The sequence below is a fragment of the Saccopteryx leptura genome, chromosome 2 (assembly GCF_036850995.1).
Source record: "Saccopteryx leptura isolate mSacLep1 chromosome 2, mSacLep1_pri_phased_curated, whole genome shotgun sequence".
NCBI classification, from domain to species: domain Eukaryota; kingdom Metazoa; phylum Chordata; class Mammalia; order Chiroptera; family Emballonuridae; genus Saccopteryx; species Saccopteryx leptura.
Window position 1 is genome coordinate 214379985 of NC_089504.1, and position 18899 is coordinate 214398883.

Here is an 18899-nt window from a genome sequence, read left to right on the forward strand (position 1 = left end):
ACACACACGACTATTGGAGGCATATTTATCAATAGATGGACATCATTTCTTAATTATTATAAAAAAATAGAAGCCAAGGAAGTGGACCTGGGACACTCCTCAATTGTAAGGAAGACTCACGATGGCAAGGCTGCCCTAGGGTGGGCTTAGGGAGTGGCCTGGGAGCCCTCACTGGCGCTGGCCTGGTTTAATCAGGGAGGGACACGTGGAGACAGTGACAATCAGCACAGCTTCCATGGACTTTGTTTATGTCTTGGAAGTCTTCACTTGACTTGGGGCCCTGCTGCTTGACTTTGAAAGCCAGGCGGCAGTGCTAATAGCAGGGCTCAGGTCTCTCACAGGACACCTTCCCTCCCTGGCAGCCCCTGCAGCCCTCAGGCCTGTGCCTGGGCTCCTGGCCTCCTGCGGCTGAGAGGAAGAGGGAAGGCGTGTTAGGGAGATGGTCCCAAGGAGCAGGGGTGGGGGGCAGCATCCCTTGAGGGCTCGCACCTGGTGAGCACCACTCTGGGCCTGGAGTGAAGGCTGACACACACAATTAATACCACACACTCATCGGGTCCTTCACGTCTATCTGTGCAGCCTCCCAGGAGTCAAGAAGGAGGCACTGAGCTCCAGCAGCGAGGTGGACGAAGGAGAGTGTGGATGCACTGCTGAGACAGCTCCAGAAGCCTCCTGCTAAGACCCACTGGCCTCACAGCCAAAGGCACAGGAAATTTTTGGACATTCAGGAAGAATGACCATCAGTGGCTCCTCCCCTACCCTGAACACCCCTGGGCTCCTTCAGCATGGCGGGGCTAAAACAGCACAGCACCCTGGGTCGGAGTTGGGCTTGGGATTCTCACCTCCCGGCAATCTTCTGAATCCTTATTAATGTCAGCCATCAAGGCCACAAAGAATTTGTTACCTACAAATGTGACTGGATCCTCCGCTAGTCATTTCTTTAGAAACATGTCTTCCTCAAAGTTCCTTAAGATATAATGTTTGGGTAAAATACATACTTCAGTGGTTTTGATGGGGATGTTTTATGATTCGTGGACTTTCTGAAATCTTATTTATAGATGGTCCACTTTGCCTGAGCAAACATGGTTAAAAGATCCTGTTTAAATCGCAGTATTTTCTTTACAAAACTTTTCAGAAAGCACCTCCTTCTCTCTGAATCTCCGCCTGTCTGGCTTGGTTGCCTGTGCAGGTCACACTGATTTTTTCCTTCGGGCTACTTGCAGTGAAAACAAAGTGTTATGCAAAGAAATTTCTAATACTTAATGAAATGGGCCATTTCCAAACAAAAGATAATTTACCAAAACAGAGCACAGAAGATATTTTTAAAAATTCTAGACTGATGTGTCAGATAAACAGAGAAAGGTGTTTTAGCGCCCTCTCCTCCACTCCAGCCCCCAAAACACCAGGCCCAGAATACTGAACAGGAAAATTCTTTCTTTTTTCCTCATAGAACTTTTATTTCTAATTTTAAAAACCAAATTGTGACTTACCATCAATGATTAGTTCTACCTCCTGGGGAACCTGTTAAGATTGCCAAGAGCACGTGGCACTAACGCTATTACCCATTCCCAGGCTATCGAAAAAGGAGGACAACTTCTAAATTCTTTTTTAGAAGTGAATATAACATTGACTCCAAAGCCCGACAAAGACTAAAAATAAAAGGAAATTACAGAACCACTTTACTTATGAATATCAATGTGAAAATCCCAAATAAAATATTAGAAAACAGAGACAGGCATTACATTGAAAATAACATATAATAACTAAGTTATCACAAAGGTTGTTCATTATTAGGAAATATATTAGTAGACTTCATTATATTAATACCATCATATTGATATATGCTCAAAAAAGCATTTGTCAAAATTCAAGAGCTATTACTAATTAAAGTAAAACACTCAATGAAACAGGAACAAGTAGATACTTTAAAAATACAAACAACAACAAAACATCCCTATCTCCAATCACAGTTCAGGGGGGAGAGCGGAAGCGTTTTTTGCTAAGGTGGAGACCACCCATGTCCACCACTAGAATGTGCTGTTGTGCTGCACATTCATTCTGGTTCCAGTCAATGAAATCAGGAAAGAGAAGCAAATTAGATATAAAAACTGGTACGCAGTAGGTAAAACACACACTCCTTGCGGACCATTATAACTATGGGTTTCATGCAACATGATCAAACACAACACAGCTGTGCCAGTTAGTCTCCAGCACTTTATGTGTAATTCACGTGGTCCTCACCTAAATCCTACCTGGGAGGTACGTGATACCACATTTTACAGCAGAGAAAATAGGCATAGAGGCCAAATGGCTCATCCACACCCACACAGCCAGTAAGTGGCAAAGTCGGGATGAAATCCTGCAGTCTTCCCTCAGAGCCACAGACAATAGTCTATACTGGGAAAATCCATGAGAATCTCTTGAAAAACAACTGCAAATGATAAATCAAGCAAGGTGGCAGGACACAAAATTGATATATAGGACAAGAAGTAATCAGGTAGAAGATATGATAAGAGGAAACACTCCATTAGCCTGACTTGTGGTGGCATTGTGGATGGAGTGTCGACCTGGAATGTTAAGGTCGCAGGTTCGAAACCTTGGGCTTGCCTAGTCAAGGCATATACGAGAAGCAACTACTAGTACAAGCCGATGCTTCCTTCTCCTTCCTCTATCCCTTTCTCCTCTCTAAACACCAATAAATAAAAATTAAAAAAAAAAAGAAAAAAAAAGATCCCATTACAACAGCAACAAAAACAAAACAAAAATGCCTAGGAATACAATTAATAAGAAATGTGCACAATGAAGGAAAAATTAAAGCCCAGAAAATAAGTGAAAGATATGCCACGTTCTTGGACATGGAGACTCAACACATAAAGCTGTCAGTTCTTCCTAAGTTAATAAATTTAATACAATTCCAATAAAAATAACAACTGGTTTTGTTTTGGAATAAGCAAGCTTATTTTAATTTTTTTAATTTTTATTTTTTTCTGTATTTTTCTGAAACCGGAAACGGGGAGAGACAGTCAGACTCCCGCATGCGCCCTACTGAGATCCACCCAGCACGCCCACCAGGGGGCGACGCTCTGCCCCTCCGGGGTGTCGCTCTGTTGCGACCAGAGCCACTCTAGCGCCTGGGGCAGAGGCCTAGGAGCCCTCCCCAGCGCCAGGGCCATCTCTGCTCCAATGGAGCCTCGCTGCGGGAGGGGAAGAGAGAGACAGAGAGGAAGGAGAGGGGGAGGGGTGGAGAAGCAGATGGGCGCTTCTCCTGTGTGCCCCGGCCGGGAATCGAACCCGGGACTTCTGCACGCCAGGCCGACGCTCCACCACTGAGCCAACCGGCTAGGGCCTAAGCAAGCTTATTTTAAATTTGCATGGAAAATAAACAAAAAACCCTAAGTAAAAAAGACCCTAGAATAATAGTCAAAACAACTTTGAAAAAGAACGATGTTACCTGATTTGATTCAAGATACAGTATACAGCCACAGTGATTAAGAGTGTGGTATTGGTATAAAGATCGACAAATTGATCAAAGGAACAAAAACAGATCCTAGAAATAAACTCACCCATATATGGAGAACTAATTTTTTTTTATAAAGGTGCAAAGGCAGTTCAGAAGGGGAATAAAATGACAAAACTTATAGAATAAAACATATGAGAAAATCTTGTGATCTCGGGTTAGTCAAAGATTTCTTAAGTATGACACTGAAAGCACAATCCATAAGTGAACAAATAGATAGCTGAGACTTCATCAAAATTAAAAACTTTTGTTCTTCAAAAGACATCATTCAGAGAAGGAAAAGACAAGCTACAGACTTACAGAAGAAAATATTTGCAAAGCATGCACTTTAGGACTCTGTTGGTCAAATAAATTTGTAAAATATGATTTTTATGTTTGCTCTCATTGTGGGCTAGGAAGCGCCAGGTATATGTGGGTCTGTGAAATTGCAAATTACCTTCCTGCTTGGGAAGGGCCATTGTTTTGCTAATGTTTGCTGGAGGAGAGGTTTTCACGCCAGAAAGTTTGGAAAGAGAAGAAGGAGGAGGGCCTGACCTGTGGTGGCGCAGTGGATAAAGTATCAACCTGGAATGCTGAGGTTGCTGGTTCAAAACCCTAGGCTTGCTGGTCAAGGCACAGATGGGAGTTGATGCTTCCTGCTTCTCTCCCCCTTCTCTCTCTCTTCTCTAGTGAATAAATAAATTTTTTAAAAAATTAAAAAAAAAGGAGGAGGAGAAGAGGGAAGCCATGTTTTGCAGGGAGAGCAGAGAGAATGCAGGGTGCTGAAGAAGCAGCCAGTTTGGGCAGAGAAGGCGAAGGTGTGCAGATGGGGAACCAGAGCTGAGGGACTTTGCGAGCTCTACTGAGACTGGTGGGACCTTTGATTCTAGGAGAAACCGGAGAAGACTCTCCCGGTTGTGGAACTGGAGAATGTGTCAGTGGCTTTGGGAGCCCTGTGTGTTTGCTCACCGGCCCATGCAAGACTTGAATAAAGGAATGGCCCACCACTTTTTGGCTCTACTGTTTCTTTACCATCTGCCTGAATCCAATGAGAACCTGACGTGCCTGGCCATGACGGCCGCAACTCCTGGCCATACAGACTCATCCCCAGAACATATGAAGAACCCTCAAAACTCAATAAGCAAACCAAATTTAAAAATAGGTACGAGATTCAAATAAACCCTTCAGCAGACATGATCAAGATGGCATAGAAGCACGTGAAAAAATGTTAGCCACAGGAAATGCAAATTAAAACCACAATGAGATGCCTTTTCCCACCCACTGAGATGACGAGAATTAAAGACTGAGCACACAGATGTCACTGAGGGTGTGGGGAACTGGCACTCCCACACATGGGAGTGGGGGGGGCGATGTGGAATGGTACAACCACTGTAGAAAACAAGTTAGACGTTTCTTAAAAAGTTAAACATATCTATCACATGATTTAGCCATTTCACTCCTAGCTACCTGCCCACAGGAAATGGAAGAATATGTCCACACAGTTGCACGTGAGCGTTCACAGCAGTTTTATTTGTAGACACTTAAGGGCGAGCTGCCCTGATAACACTTCCTCACTGTGGTCTGGAGGCCCAGCTCTTTAGGATGCTGGGCATCACCTGAAGCAGATGACCTGCCTAGCACACAGTCATCCCATCTAGGCTCAGTCTCCTGTGCTGACTCCTGCTGGGTGTCCTGCGTAGAGCCACCTCAACGCTCCCCAAATTGTTCCTGGGCTGATGCTGCCACCCAACAGGCTCCAGAAGCACCTCAGAGACCGTATTTCCATAGTGGGCTGGCATATACCTCAACCCCAGCCTGTCCCAGACCATCCTCCACCTTCCCACACCTCGCTGGCAGCTTCTCCAGGCTCAGGCTGAGAGCCTTCTGTCTGCCTAGACCCTTTCACAGCCTGAATCCTGTCGGTTTTCCTACAAAATGCCTCCAGAATCCATGCTCCCTGGCCCAGCCCCACCTTCCAGCAGTGCCCACAGCCCCCAGAACCTGTGCTCCTTGCCCTTGTGTTACCTGCACCAGCTCAGGCACCCAGCCCTGGCTCATCGTCCCTCCACCTGCTGTCCTCAGCCCAGGCCATTGAGTCACCCATTTAACCCCGCACTTCAGATGCCCTCCTCATTGCTGGGTTTATCCCATCACGGGCCTCTATTGCTTTCTAAGGCACTTACTCACCTTGTCTAGTGGGCACCCGCTGCCCCCATGCTAATGGGGGTTCCCCACATCCCTGTCACTTCCCAGGTCCCAAGTGGTGGCCAGTGCATGGTCAATGTGTCCAATGGGTGAGTGAATCACAGAGATATAAACCATCTGGCATGTGATGTGGCCAAGTGCTGCTATGCTGTGTACCCACCCAACCTCGACCAGGGGACCCCAGGCACGGTAAGGGGAGAGTATCCCAGCAGTCTAGGCACACCGGGCGAGCGCCTGAGGTCTGGCTATAGACTGGGCTGACAGGAAGGGGACTCCTGTTGAGAGGCAGGTTGGGTGGAAGACCATCCCAGCCACTGCATGCCTGATGGAATCTGGGAGAGCAGTCTCTGCCCACTGTGGGTCTCCCTCTGCATGGCCTGTGTCTCACCTAGGGCTTCAGTGTCCAGTGGGGCTGTGGGTTCATTCAAGGTGAGCACAAGAGAGCCAAGCAGAGTTTGGTTAAAGTGTGAAATGTGCATGCTGGGAAGTGGCGGGGTCACTGTGTGTGGCCTGGCCTCCCAAACCCTCGGGGGCAGTGGGAGAGGCTGGTTTCACATGTTAAAAACTGGCACTCTGAAGCCAGGGCAAGAATGGAGTTTCCATTATTGTCATTTAAGTAGTTCTGCAAAAGTAAAACTAGAAAGACCTGTGTAAGTCAAACATTTAAGAAAGGTTTGGGAGAGACAGGACAGTCTTAATTTGTGTGAGAGAGAATCAATTTTGTCAGACAGCAGGTGGCCACAGGCCCGGGACCTATGGTGTGTGAGCAGGCACATGAGCACGTGAGTACACGCGAGGGGTCTGAGCAAGGGGCACAGAGAGGAGCCAGAGCCAGTGGGGGCAGCCCACGACATTTATTGAACTCCGACATGGTGCAGAGGTGCCTCCTGGTCAGTCCGTGCCCTGAAGCCACCCCGAAGCCACCTGGGACCCATGTGTGGCCCCTCCATGACGTCTCTGTGAAGTCAGGGCCTAGCACCCCCTTCACCCCGTTTCTCAGGTCAGGACCTGGCACCCGCTCTTCCTTCCCTTGGAACAAGGGGAAGGCTGCAGCCTGGCTCCAGCGTAAGACTTGCATGGACACATGGGCCAAGACACGCAAGGCTGTGAGGGGAACAAAGTCAGCAGGTGGGGCCGGGCGAGAGGGGCAGCCACGGTCTAGATGGGTGAGGAGTGGACCACTGGCCGGAAGTGCTGTCAAAAGGTTAAATCAACTTTTAAAACGGTTACGCTTACACTAAGGAACAACATTTCTAAAATGTCACAGATGGGAACGCCCCCAAGCATTGAACATAATAAGCACGGCACGCGGATGCATGAGCAGACTGGAGCAGAAGTTACTGAATGAGCAGATCGGGGCAGGCCTGGAGCTCACAAGAAGCTGTAGATATAGACTTGCTTTGTCTGCATGTGTAACTCTATGGTATAGATAATTTTGTTAGTAAAGAAAACCTCTATTTGTATTTGTGACAAAGGGCAGGCTGTCTGTACAGAACACGTGAGCCAGGTGGATGCCAGGGGTCGCGATGTGGAGGATGCTGGGCTGGATTAGAGCGCTCCCATCCCAGTGACCTCAGATGTCAGCCTGGAAGAGAGAGGCACAGGAAGATAGGTCACAGCGTTCTCATAAAGTAAGCTTAGAAAGGAAATTCGTCGCTCTGTGGCATCTTCACAGCCCTGGCATCTGTCTCCCTCTTAGTCGCTGCTCAGTAGCCTTGAATTGGAGACCAAAGCTTCTACTATTAGTAGAAGGACCCACAAGGGACCAGATCCATGGGTTCTTCCTTCCCCGCCCGCAGGAGCCCCCGCACCTGTCACCACATCAGGGGCACGATGAGAACCAGCTGGACAATCAGAGGCCACCACAACCATTTCTATGGCAACCACTTGAGGAGGGGCACTGGAGTCACACTGCCCACAGAGGCTGCCTCTCTGTCCACCTGGGCCTCCCTACAGCCTCTTCAACATTCTGGGATAGGGAGAAGGGGCTGATCTTGGGTGGAGGGGAAGCAGGGCATCTTCCTGCCCCCCTGAGAGGTCCCACCTCCCTGGGTGTGGTCACACTGTGTTCTCCAATGTGCCGTGGGCACGGAGACCCATGTGAGTGGCCCAGAAGAGTCATCCATTGCTCTGGGCTCCTGACATGTGCCCTGGCCGGGCCGCAGGACCTCCCCTCCCCCGTGGCATGACCTTGAACCCTCACACAACTCCCTCGGGCATGAGTCTAAAAGTGTCTGCATTGGGGGTCTTTGCAACCACACAACACATGAGAGCAGAATGATTTATTAACATTTCTCTGAAACTACAGAACCCCTAATGCTAAATCTCAATTAACCCAGGTGTGTGGCTGGCCCAGGCCCTGAATGGTACAGCCACAGCCTTCTTGCAAATACCCTCGCCTCTAACCACCCAGCCCCTCAGCAAAGAACCTTTAGGGTAAAAGGCCAAGTGGGAAAGTCCCCACGCCTGTGTGGAGACTTTCTCCAGCACTTCCCATGCCCAGGCCCAGTCAGGGAAGAGAAGCCCTGAGGAGACACTCCACACCCACAGCCAGCCAGTCTGAGTGTCCTGCCCCTTGACCAGTACTCACCTGGCATTGATGAGGTACTGGGCAAGGCTGATGTTGGCTGGGGTCCCTGTGATGGTGATCTGGCGCTCTGATGACCCTTCTGTGGCATTGGCGATTTTGATCTGAGCTCCAGACATCTGTCGAATTTCATTGATTTTGGTCCCTTGGCGTCCAATTATACAGCCTATTAGCTAGAAAAAAGAATGAAGGAATTTCTTAGAGAAGAGCCCACAGCAGCCCTAAGCATAGTGCGCAGAGCCCTGGGGGAAGCTTTTGAGAATGGGCCAGCCTTGGTCTCCACCGCAGGCCACCAACTCCTTGCCTCTGGAAGAAAGAGGCACTGCCTCCCTGAGGGAGGGGTAAGAGCTGTTGACACCAGGGTTCCAGTGGTGCCCTCTCTGCAAGCTGTCCCAAAAAAGCAGGAGATTGGTGAGTCACTTGCCCAGTGTCCTTCAGGGTCCTGGCAGATGTGGAGCCCAGAGACCCCGTATCAGCGCCAAGGCCAAGGCCATGTTGGTTCCTTCTTGGCTGGGTTCTCAGGGTGGTGGGATGTTTGTTTGAAGCCAGAGTAAAGCTTGCTGCTGCCTAAATCCTGTATTTTGGTAAACTTGCATGAAATTCTGAGGACACAACAGATGTTCCCTTTCCTTCCCATCCTATGACCTCTGCTTAAGAATGTACACAGCCATCTGAAGGAGTAGACGGTCATCAAGAATGAAGCAGCCAGAGAGACAAGAGCCAGGGCCTCCTTGGGACACAGGACCACCATGTGTGGGGCCAGACTGCAGCTTGAGGTCAGGACCAGCCCTGAGGCCCCTCCCAACCCATCTTGCTGTGCATGGGGGTTGGAGTCCATGGATAGGACTGAGTCTCTTCATTCACATGGGGCCATGGATGAGAGTTCTAAGCATGAACACAGAAAAAAGAGGCTGGACAAGTGGCATCTGTGCTGTTGGGTTTCCTGTCCACCATTCACATGGCAGCCTGGGCAAGGGTGTCAGCGTTTGTGATGACATCAGTTGTATGTCCACAAGGTGGTAGGTGCAGGGCTTGGGGCTGGACTGGAGGAAATCCATTTCCAAATGAAGCACGAGGACAGCAGCTCCCCAGGGCACAGGTGCATCTCAGCTCGCTCTTGTCCCTGAGGAGACTCACAGCATCTCAGTCTGTAAGGCCTTCTCGGCTCCTCTCCTAGGTTCGACCAGCTCCCTCACTAGACCTTAACAAAATCTGCCCAAATGTCCAAACCTCTGTCCCCAAGCTGCTTGGCTTCCTCTACCTCCTGCCCAAGTCCCCCCAAACTCCACCCACATCTCAGCAGCTTTGTCCTGCACCCCTCTGTGCCCGGCCCCGAGGTCAGGGAGAGGGACTTCCACAGTCACTAGCCTGAGACCCTGGACTCACTCTTCCTTGGCACCTCCCGCTGGCTGAGAGACCTAAGGGCTCCGCTCTGACTAGGGCCAGTCCAGGCAGGTGACTGGCAAGCCAACTGGGACAGGCCACAGGGGCAGCAGCAGCACTAGAGGAAGAATGAGGGACTAGCTGAGTTGCCCGAAGATGCCATCGCTCAGGAGGGCCCACCTGCTCTTCCCCGCTCTGACTTGGTATGTCCTCCCACTGTCGCTCTCTGTCCTCACACCTTCTTCAGCCACTACAAACTGAATGTCTGACAGCCCACTTTCCCTTCCAGAACCTCTGCCCTGCAGAGTGGGGGCCCTGCCCAGCCCAACCGTGCTGAACGCCTGTGTACAGCCTGCTCCCGAGAGCCATCTGGGAAGGTTTCCCTGGCATGCGCTCCTACATTCTCAAGCACATTTGCCCCCCCCCCATTTTCTTGTTGAAACCATTCTCACACCCACTCTCTCTTCTTCCCTGGCCTCAGGCATCCCCCTTCCCTGAGACTTCATACCCACGGGCCCCTGAGCTGTTCCCCCACCCATCCACTGCTGACAGAGAACATCTCTCTTCCAGATAAAACTGTGCATCCCAAGTGTTAATGAGAAATCACAGCTGCCGGTGTGGCCCCCACACAGACTGGGCTGAGCACAGGCTCTGCTAAGTAGCTAGAGGGGGATGTGACAAGTCACAGGACTCTCTAATATGAACAGGCAGCTCCAGCTCTGCCCTGGCTCTTTTGGCAGAAGGCATGCTAGTCCAGCCCTGCAAAACAAGGCTGCTCTTTCACGTGGCCTCTCTGGCTGTCTGGCCCATTGGACATTCAGTCCAGAGACCAGCTCTCCTCTAAGCCTTTGTGTCTCCATTGGACATTTAAAGAAAGACTACAGAAGTACTCTCAAATAACACAACCCCCTTCCAACCAGCTTTTCAAGTCAAACCCCACAGGCACCACGGGGCACACCTGCCCTGCCACATCTCCTGCCGCTACCTGTGTGAGTCTCTGTTCAAGCAGAAAGGGCCCAAGCATGGGGCTGCCACAGGAACAACCTGGGTGAGGCAAGCTGTGCAACAGGTGGTGAGGGCACCGTGCTGACTGTCAGAGATGGAGCCCAAAGCTAGCAGCTGCTGGGGGCAGCTCCACGCATGCTTCGGCCCAGACCCAGCCTGGTTCCTGTGACCACAAGGGCGGGCTGGCCGTGTTGTGGACCCTGTGCGTCATTTGGTCATTATGTTCATCTCGCTGCCCAGAGTTCCTTTGTGCAGGTAAGTTGTGGTGACATGTAGGTGTCAGCACAACTTCCCTTTATTCTAACTTTGATCAAGAGACAGAAATGGACAAGATGACAGGTAATTGTCCCAACAGACACTCGTTCTACTTCCTTCTCTCCAAGGTGGCAGGCTGCCCTGGGGCGCACGTCCCCTGCATAAGATCCTTTGCCAGGAAGGGTCAAGGAGTGTGTTTGGCAGGGCACACAGGTCCCAGAGGTGCCCTCCTTCTGAGGGGCTCCTCCAGTAGGAGAGTGGCAGCCCTGCTCTGGAAGGGGACCCAGGAAACAAACACACTAGCTCTATCCCCTTGCTTTTTAGGTTCATTTTGGTTTTAAAACAAAAGCCCAGATCAGAGTAGGATACCTGGTGTTGGTGAAATGGTGGTTTAAGAAAAGGCTACAAGCAGAGAGCCCACAGCAGAGAGGTGATTGCGTGTATTGTGCAGATGAAGAGCCCCGGAGCTGCTGCCTGAGGACTACCCACAGTGGGAGGACATGTCGCAGCCCTTGAAAGCAGAAACCACCTCCATCTGAGGAGGCAGGGCCACATCAGCCGTGCAGGAGCGGGGCCTGCCGCTGCCTGCAGCCATCTCTTCCAGCAGGCCCTCTTGTCCAAGTGCCCCAGTGCCTGTCTCCTCCGCACAAAGGGTGGGCCAGCCCGAGCTCACACAACTGGGCTTCCTGTGGTTCGTCCTCTTAAGGGAAGAGAGAGGATCTCCTGCAGGGCTGGTGTGAGGGACAACACAGTGAAGGCTACTGAAGGCTGCAGTTCCAGTGCAAGAAAGCCATGTCTCCCACGAGGCAGCTTCTCTGTGTTGCTCGGGGAAGCTGCCCCGCCAGGACACATGGCCAAGATCCTGGTGTCTTGGGTTGGGGATCCGAGTCAACATTCTGAGTATGATCCAAGGGTTCAGAGGATGATGCCGGGGGCACTGATGTGAAGGGAGCTTGAAAAGCCACCTCCTCAGCTGCGTCCAGGCAGGATAGACGGTGGGCACCAAATCCTGGAATCCAGACAAACCTGGGACATCCCACATCCTGCACACTCACAGAGGAGCCCGGACCCTCCAGAGACCCAGGGAGCATGAAACAGGCCACGCCAGAACCTCCCTTGGTTACCATTCACAAAGGGCCAACCTTGAACCAGGGTAGTGCCTCCACATGGTGTCAGCGGGGCCCTGAGCTCCCCAGCCTGCTCTGGCATCTGAATTCTGAGTAAGCTCTGAGGCCCCGTTTGCTCCTTTCTTATCTGGTATCTAAGGGCCTTTATGGGCATTAAACTGCTCAACGTGGGAAGGAAGGGAGAGGTCATGTGGTGGGGTCAAAGGGGCTTGGGCATACTCACATCATTGGGAATGGTGAGCTCGTGAGTGCTGGCCGGGGGGCTGGCATCCAGACCTGGGCATACCAAAGGTAGGTACACAGTTAGGCTGGAAAAAGGCTACTCATATAGCACCCAGTGCCCAGTCCATGCTTGGCCCACACAGGCAGGGGCTGGCCTGAGGGATAGGGTCAGTACAGTTGGAGGCCAAGGGCCCTGTGATCTCTTTGCTCAACTGCAATGCAACTCCCGAGTCCCAGCATCTCTCAAAACAAGGAAGAAAACCCCCAGCAGAACGATGTTTTACTTTTTCTCATTTGAGCACATCAGATGTCCCTCCTCTGCCATGTGGAGGGACATCTCTTGAAGCCCTTCACAGACACACAGGAAGCACCATGCTACGCAGGCCTTGGGGTGTAGCTACGTCTTGGCGACTCCACGGTGTGCCCAGGGTGCAACCCTTTGGCCCTGGGCTTGTCCTCCACAAGTTCTCTGTCCCCTCTGCTCCTCCTTCTCTCAGACAAAAAACACTCAGCCCCCTCTGCTGGCCACCAACCCTGCTGTGGTGTCCGCTGTCTCTCATTGTCCTCTGACCCTACACTCCCCAAAGGAGTGCAGGGCCTACTTCCAGGCCCGACGGCCCAAGCCCAGTGGCCCAGGCCCAGCACGCAGCTCTCCCAACCTGCTACTTCATTGATTCAAAACTAGACCGCCGGGCTGCTCGCTGAAAGGCTGCATTTCCGCATGGGTGTCCATGTTGGACCTGAAGACACAGCCTAATTTGTCACTAAACCCCAATCTTATCTTGACACACCTCAGCTTAGGGCTTGCCAAATCAAGACAGCTTTTCAGAGTTCAGGACAAGAGCGACTCTTGCTTTGTAAAGAGTGACAGCAAAAGGCACAGGGGGACTCTGGCAAGAGAACCTGTGGGGACCAAGGCCCAAGGTGGACTGGTTTCTTGTATCCAGCACTTCTATCTCCTTCTCAGGAGGTGTCTCAGACCCAAAGCCACAGCTGAGACCCTGCTCTTCTCCCATACCCGGGCCCAACATGGGCCCGGCATCTCGGGACCTACTGCTCAGCCCAGACCCTGAAGCCCCTTGGCTCCACCCATTCTCTTCACCCACAGCTAACTACACAGACTGGGCTCATGTACCTTCAGAATATTCTGGAACCTGAGCCCTCTTTCACCCCACACTGACCCCTTCTGGTGCCCTTGTCTCTCAGTCTAATCTCCATTCAACCCCAGAGAGGTCCCAACGAAACACAGGTCAGATGCCTTCAAGACTCAAAACTTGCCAAAGGTCCCAGCTTCTTCCCCGTGCCCCCAGCCTCCCTCCACGCTCCCCGACCCGGACCAGGGGCTGACCTGTGCCCACTCTCACCTCCTACAGCCCCACCCCTCTTCCTGCTTCTTCCTCCGCGGCAATTGTGTACCCAAAGCCAGATGCACTGTGGCCAGCTGTTTCACTGCTGTGAGTGACCCTGTGAGGGCAGGACTGTCCTGGGGCCTGTCGAGCATGAAGACTCAGTTGGCATGAACCGATTTGTCCTGAATCATCTGTTACTTTTCTTTTGCAAAGCTAAACCTAGAGTTTCTATTCTTTATCTCCTTTTAATAAAGGTACTTTCAATATAATTATTGGGTTGTTCAAGCATCTCTATGTGTTCTATAAATAGTGACACTTAAAATGTCATGTAAAAGATTTGCCCAGTCTGTCTGAGTCCCACACGGGAACGGCTCACAGCCCGGCTTAGGATGGATGTAAAGTCATTAGCCATGTTTGTTCAGCTCGGTATATTTTGATCGAGAAGAAGAAGGTATCCCATTTCTTTTCAAGAAGAAAGTAAAATTGAACTAATAATGTGAAGACACATGTTTAAAACTCGTATTCCTGTGTGTCAGGGCTCTGTGGCCAGGGTTAGTGCCTCTCTCCTGAGATGACGACAGGCCGGCTCTGGAGCAGAAACAATGCTTCCCCTACACAACTGAGCCTGCCTGGGAAGCAGTGCTGACATCAGCCTTCAGGATCCTGTCAGACGAGCCAGTGCTTCTCCTCATGACTGGCCTGTGTGGTCTGCTGCGATGGGGGACACCCATATGAGTCCATGTAAATGTGTGCATCATGATGAGAGCACGAGCTTCGGGTCCCACAGGGCCATCAGGGGGAGATCGTCACAGGGAGGAGTGAGTCCCTGTCCCTGAAGCCCAGCGGCTGTGGGGAGGGCACACCAGGGAAGGTGTAAGGCCAGAGCGGAAAGGTGGGGGCTGAGTGCCCTGGGTGAGCCAGGCCCTCAGGGTTCCCAGGCCACCTCCAGGAGCCCTTCACCAGAAATGATAGGAAATCATGTTATAGTCGCTGAGGACTCTACAGACACACATATATCACCCAGATATCAAGTTTTTTAGGGTTCGTATCCACTTCCATAAACAAAACATTCTATAAATGCTTTTTTCTAATTTTCATTCATTAAATTCTGCATTAACTTAAATAAAGGCTGCACCAAGATAGAACCCATTGCCAGCCCCTGGAACGTCAGGGCCAGTATCTCAGCTTTGAGATACCACGAGCCCCAGGGTGCGCAGCCTGTGGGGACGTCTTGGAGGCTTCCTCCAGTCTCAGCTGCATCCTGGGGCCCAGAACACACCAAGGGGGTGACAGCCAGCAATGCTGGAAACACTCCTCCCGCATCTCCTTTTAGCTGGACACTTGGTCTTCCACTCTGATCCAGGATTTCAACGGGGATGGGAGAGTGGGTGGTACCCCCCCATGGGAAACCTGCTATGTCAGGTTTCCATTGGCCCATCCCTCCCGCCCTGGTTAATGGGATCTACAAATCTCCGCCCTGCCCTGTGGTGTCACAGAGCCATTTCAAGTCGAATCAGAAAGGGTGCCCAGAGTGCTCTTATCCATGAGGTTGCGCTCCTGCCTCCTAGGAAATACATTTTGGGAAGGCGCACATCATGGAAAAGTTCGTACTGTAGCCCCCCCCCCCCCCATGCTGTGCCACTAGGAGAATAAATGACAACACAGACAGTGACTCTGCCATGTTCAGAAACTTTGGATGACTGGCAGCTGTGCTCTGAGCACTGTTGAAGCCCGTGACCCACCACAACGCTCCCAGCAGTGACCAAAGCAGAAGCTGGGAGCAGTGGATGTGAATCTGGTGAGGGCACCCCGGTAAGTCTCCGTGTGCCGAGGAGCCTGGCCGCCCCGTCCTCCCCAGGCCGTGCCCTGGAGCCCAGGCCTCCACTCTCCACTAGAGCACTTTGTTTTACCTGATGATGGGCCCATCAGATTTTGAGCTTCTTCGGAGGAGTGTAAAGGCAGCTTTTCTCCTGGAGAGCAAAGAAGAAACAGATTTAATGTTTTGCCCTCAAGGAGATAAGCAAGGTCACTTCAACTAGGGAAGCTCAAAATCTAGCGCACAGCAGACCAGTGTGTCTGGCTCTCACTGGCCACAGCCGCCAAGACGATGCTCTGTGTGTCATCGGAGGGATCCACCCCTACTCCTGTGCCCAGAGGGAGCTGAAGACAGCTGTGGCCTCTGCTGGGAAGTGGCTTATCTTGGTTTTCCCAGGGGCAGGGAAAGGTGCCATCTTGGGTGGGTGTCACTCCTGGGATGTGACCTGGCCTTCAGCAGAAGAGTGTTCCCACATAATTGTCTGAGCTCTGGTTCCCAGAGAGAACAGGCTCCAGAGCTGGTCAGATGAATGTGTTCAGCAGTAAGGGCCCCCAAGTTGCCTGTGGGCAGCAGAGAACAGGCCCAGACCCTTGAGGGGGCAGATGTCCCTTCACAAGATAGCCAGCTGTGAGGTGACTCACCCACCTCGGGGGACACAGACAGGCCTTCCATCTGGCCCTCAGCAACGTGCACACTGACATATGTTAATGCATCCTTGGCATTCACAACTAGAACTGTACCTGCTTGCTCACTGCCCTGAATAAAGACAGTTCAGAAAGAGAAAAGTCCCCAGGTGAGAAGAGAGGAGGTCAGAAAGGGCAGCTGGGTACGTACCGGGGAAAGCGGGGTTGGTCTGTCCGAGGGGAGGAAAGGGGGTTTGCTGCATGGCCAACTGGTGGAGCTTGGTCAACTGCTGGGGGTAGGAGGGACATGAGAGCTAAGAAGGTTATTGTCATCGAGTACAAGTCACACCAAATTAAAAAGGCAGTAACAGAACTTTGTACAAATAGATATAAAGAGGGGCCATGCGGACACATGGCAGACTCAGAACTCAAGGACTTGGCCTGGGAAAACCAATGAGCTGTTTGTCGGCGGGTGTGCTGAGCTTTCCTCTCCTTGGCTCCCTGGCAGCTCCGGCTGAACCAGACAGACTTCCCCAAGCACACAGCCTGGGGGGACAAGTACCCCTCACACCAGTGGGGAGGCTGCTCAGCCACTGGGCTTCTCAGGGAGGGTCGAGAGCCACAGAACAGGACCAGCTGGGCCTCTAATGCTGTCAGTTATGCTGTCACCCAGTGCTCTCATGCATCTGTGGGGAACCTATATGATGTTCCCTTCTGCAGCCTGCCCTGCCCCAGCCCTGTCCTGGGCCTGGGTCACTCCTGAGGCCAGCCCTGCCTCACACTCTGCCTCCTGTTACCTGCAAGAGTATAAGATGTAGTGCTGGAAGGCTCTGTGTTGGGCATGTGTCAGAGCGCCCAGGGTCCTCCCTGCATCTGTGCCCACTGTGTCTGATATCCCCTTGTCCTCTGTCCTCAGCCACTAGATTTTGGAGTAGGGGTTTTGAAATGCAGTTTCTTTAGTTATTTTATCTGAGTTTCATTTCTAAAAAAAAACTAAACATAACAAAAGACAAAGGTAAACATAAGACTTGGCCACATGTGGGACCATAGGCAGTGGCTGCGTGCTCAGGACCCTCTCACCCTTCAGAGATGCTGGGGCTGGATGTCCCTAGGCCTGGCTGGGCCACAGCGTCCAGGCCTCCCGCGGCCTTGAAGGATGGGCGGTGCATTCTGGGAAATGTCCTCATGCCCAGTCCTTTCCCAGCAGAAAGACCAGCCCTGATGCTCCCAGCACAGCTTCCAGAGCCAATCCTGGACTCATTCGGAGACAGAACAAGGACCTCTGCAAAACCCCCAGAGGCCAGTGGGTGGGGGCCCTCAGCGAGCAGAGCTGGTGTCCCCAAGTGACACGAGTATCTAAACACCCACACTTGTCCCATATTGCAGGATCTGGACTCCTGGAGCTCCAAAAAATGTCTCAAGGAGTCAGCAACTGGGTATTTGGGTTTCTGACTCCCCGGCACCTTCACAGACCAGCCCCTAGGGCCATCGATGAGAAGATTTGACGCTGGTCTCCGAGAGCCGGGCATGCTCTTCTAACAAGTTAGCTAATGTTCAGAGAAAGGCCAAACGCCCCTTCCTAGTGCATGGAGGGTCATGCTGACCCCAGATGGCCCCTCTTCCAGAACCTCCTGTCCCGTCTTCATCTGCAAGCCCTCTGGGGGCAGCCTGCGGGGACAGGGGTTTGTGATGTGCTGGACTGTCAGTCTGGCCACCTCCTGCTTCCATAAATCAGGGTCTCAGGCAGAGGAGTGTAGTCCCCAGCTGCTGCCTGAAGCCAGGCCACAACCAGCCTGTGGCCTTCTGGTCACACCTTTGAGGTAGAACATTGGCTGTGTGAGATGCTGGGATGCGGGTGGTCCATTTTCCTAGGCTGCTCCTGTAGCATTTCCAGTACAGAACTGTCCAGCTTCTTCCTCCATCTGAAAAGCAGCCTGTCCTCCTCCTAGGTGTCTCCCTGTCTCCTGGGGTGCTCCCTGACCTGCAGCACTTGGATGGGCCTGCTCAGGGACAGGCGGCCACATCCCAGGTTCCACGGGGCCACTCTATGCACAGTTATTGTGTTGGGGTCCTGAGGAGAGGTTAGGGGACTTGGTAACCTAGGGTCATATTCAGCTCTAAGAGTCCCTGATGGGAGGTGTTGGTCAAGGCCACAGCAGGGGCTAGGGTCTGATGGTCACCTGCTGCCCAGCACATATGCCCCTTGACCTAACTTCACTAGGCACAGTCTGATCTGCGTAGATGGGCATTAGAGCTCCTGAGAAAGGTGCTAGAAGAGCATGCCGGGAGACACTACCACAGACCAAGTGGTGAGATGTGGCTGCACGCCCTGTACTTTGGGTGAGATGCTTGAGAGGCCAAGGGACCCTATAGAAAAGGGGCCTGCAGGCATCTGAGACCCTGCTGCATAGGTGGGCAGCCTAGCAAAGGCTCCTCTTCTCAGGAACATCAAAGAGCCTTGTAGAAGGTCAGACAACAAATACCCAAAGGCATCCTGGGTTGTGAGGGCTAAGGAGTGCACAAAACCATCCTCAGCCTCCTGGAGACTGAAATGCATCAACTAAGTCTCCTGGGGATTGAACTGCACCAACTTGATCCCACAAACTCCACCTCCTACTTGGGGCTTGGGGCAGCGGTGGTCTCTGTATAAGCCACATGGAGCCATCAGGGCATTTGGTGGGGAGCTGTGCTCTGAATCCACCCACACAGAAGAGTTCAAGTTAGTACTAAGTTTTCCTCACAAAGAGGTAACTACAAGTTCCCAGGGTCCAAAGGAAACCCTACTTCTGGAGACAACGAACATGAAGTTGTAGAGCGCAGGCCAGTCCAGT

General features: G+C 51.9%; 1 protein-coding gene across 18 annotated transcripts in view; it reads right to left on the reverse strand.

Moving 5' to 3' along the window:
- Positions 1-6533: 6533 nt before the first annotated feature.
- PCBP3 (poly(rC) binding protein 3) overlaps positions 6534-18899 on the reverse strand; it is a 294334-nt gene continuing 281968 nt past the window's right edge. For 12 of the 18 annotated variants that reach the window (XM_066369986.1, XM_066369981.1, XM_066369983.1 and 9 more), the window contains 5 exons: positions 16280-16358; positions 15540-15599; positions 12282-12334; positions 8292-8461; positions 6534-7286 (listed from right to left, as the gene is read on the reverse strand). In XM_066369986.1, coding sequence (XP_066226083.1) covers positions 7250-7286; positions 8292-8461; positions 12282-12334; positions 15540-15599; positions 16280-16358 — 399 coding nt within the window. In that variant the 3' untranslated portion in view covers positions 6534-7249. The remainder of the gene's footprint in view (positions 7287-8291; positions 8462-12281; positions 12335-15539; positions 15600-16279; positions 16359-18899) is intronic. The other 6 variants (XM_066369980.1, XM_066369994.1, XM_066369992.1 and 3 more) reach the window with 3 other exon arrangements.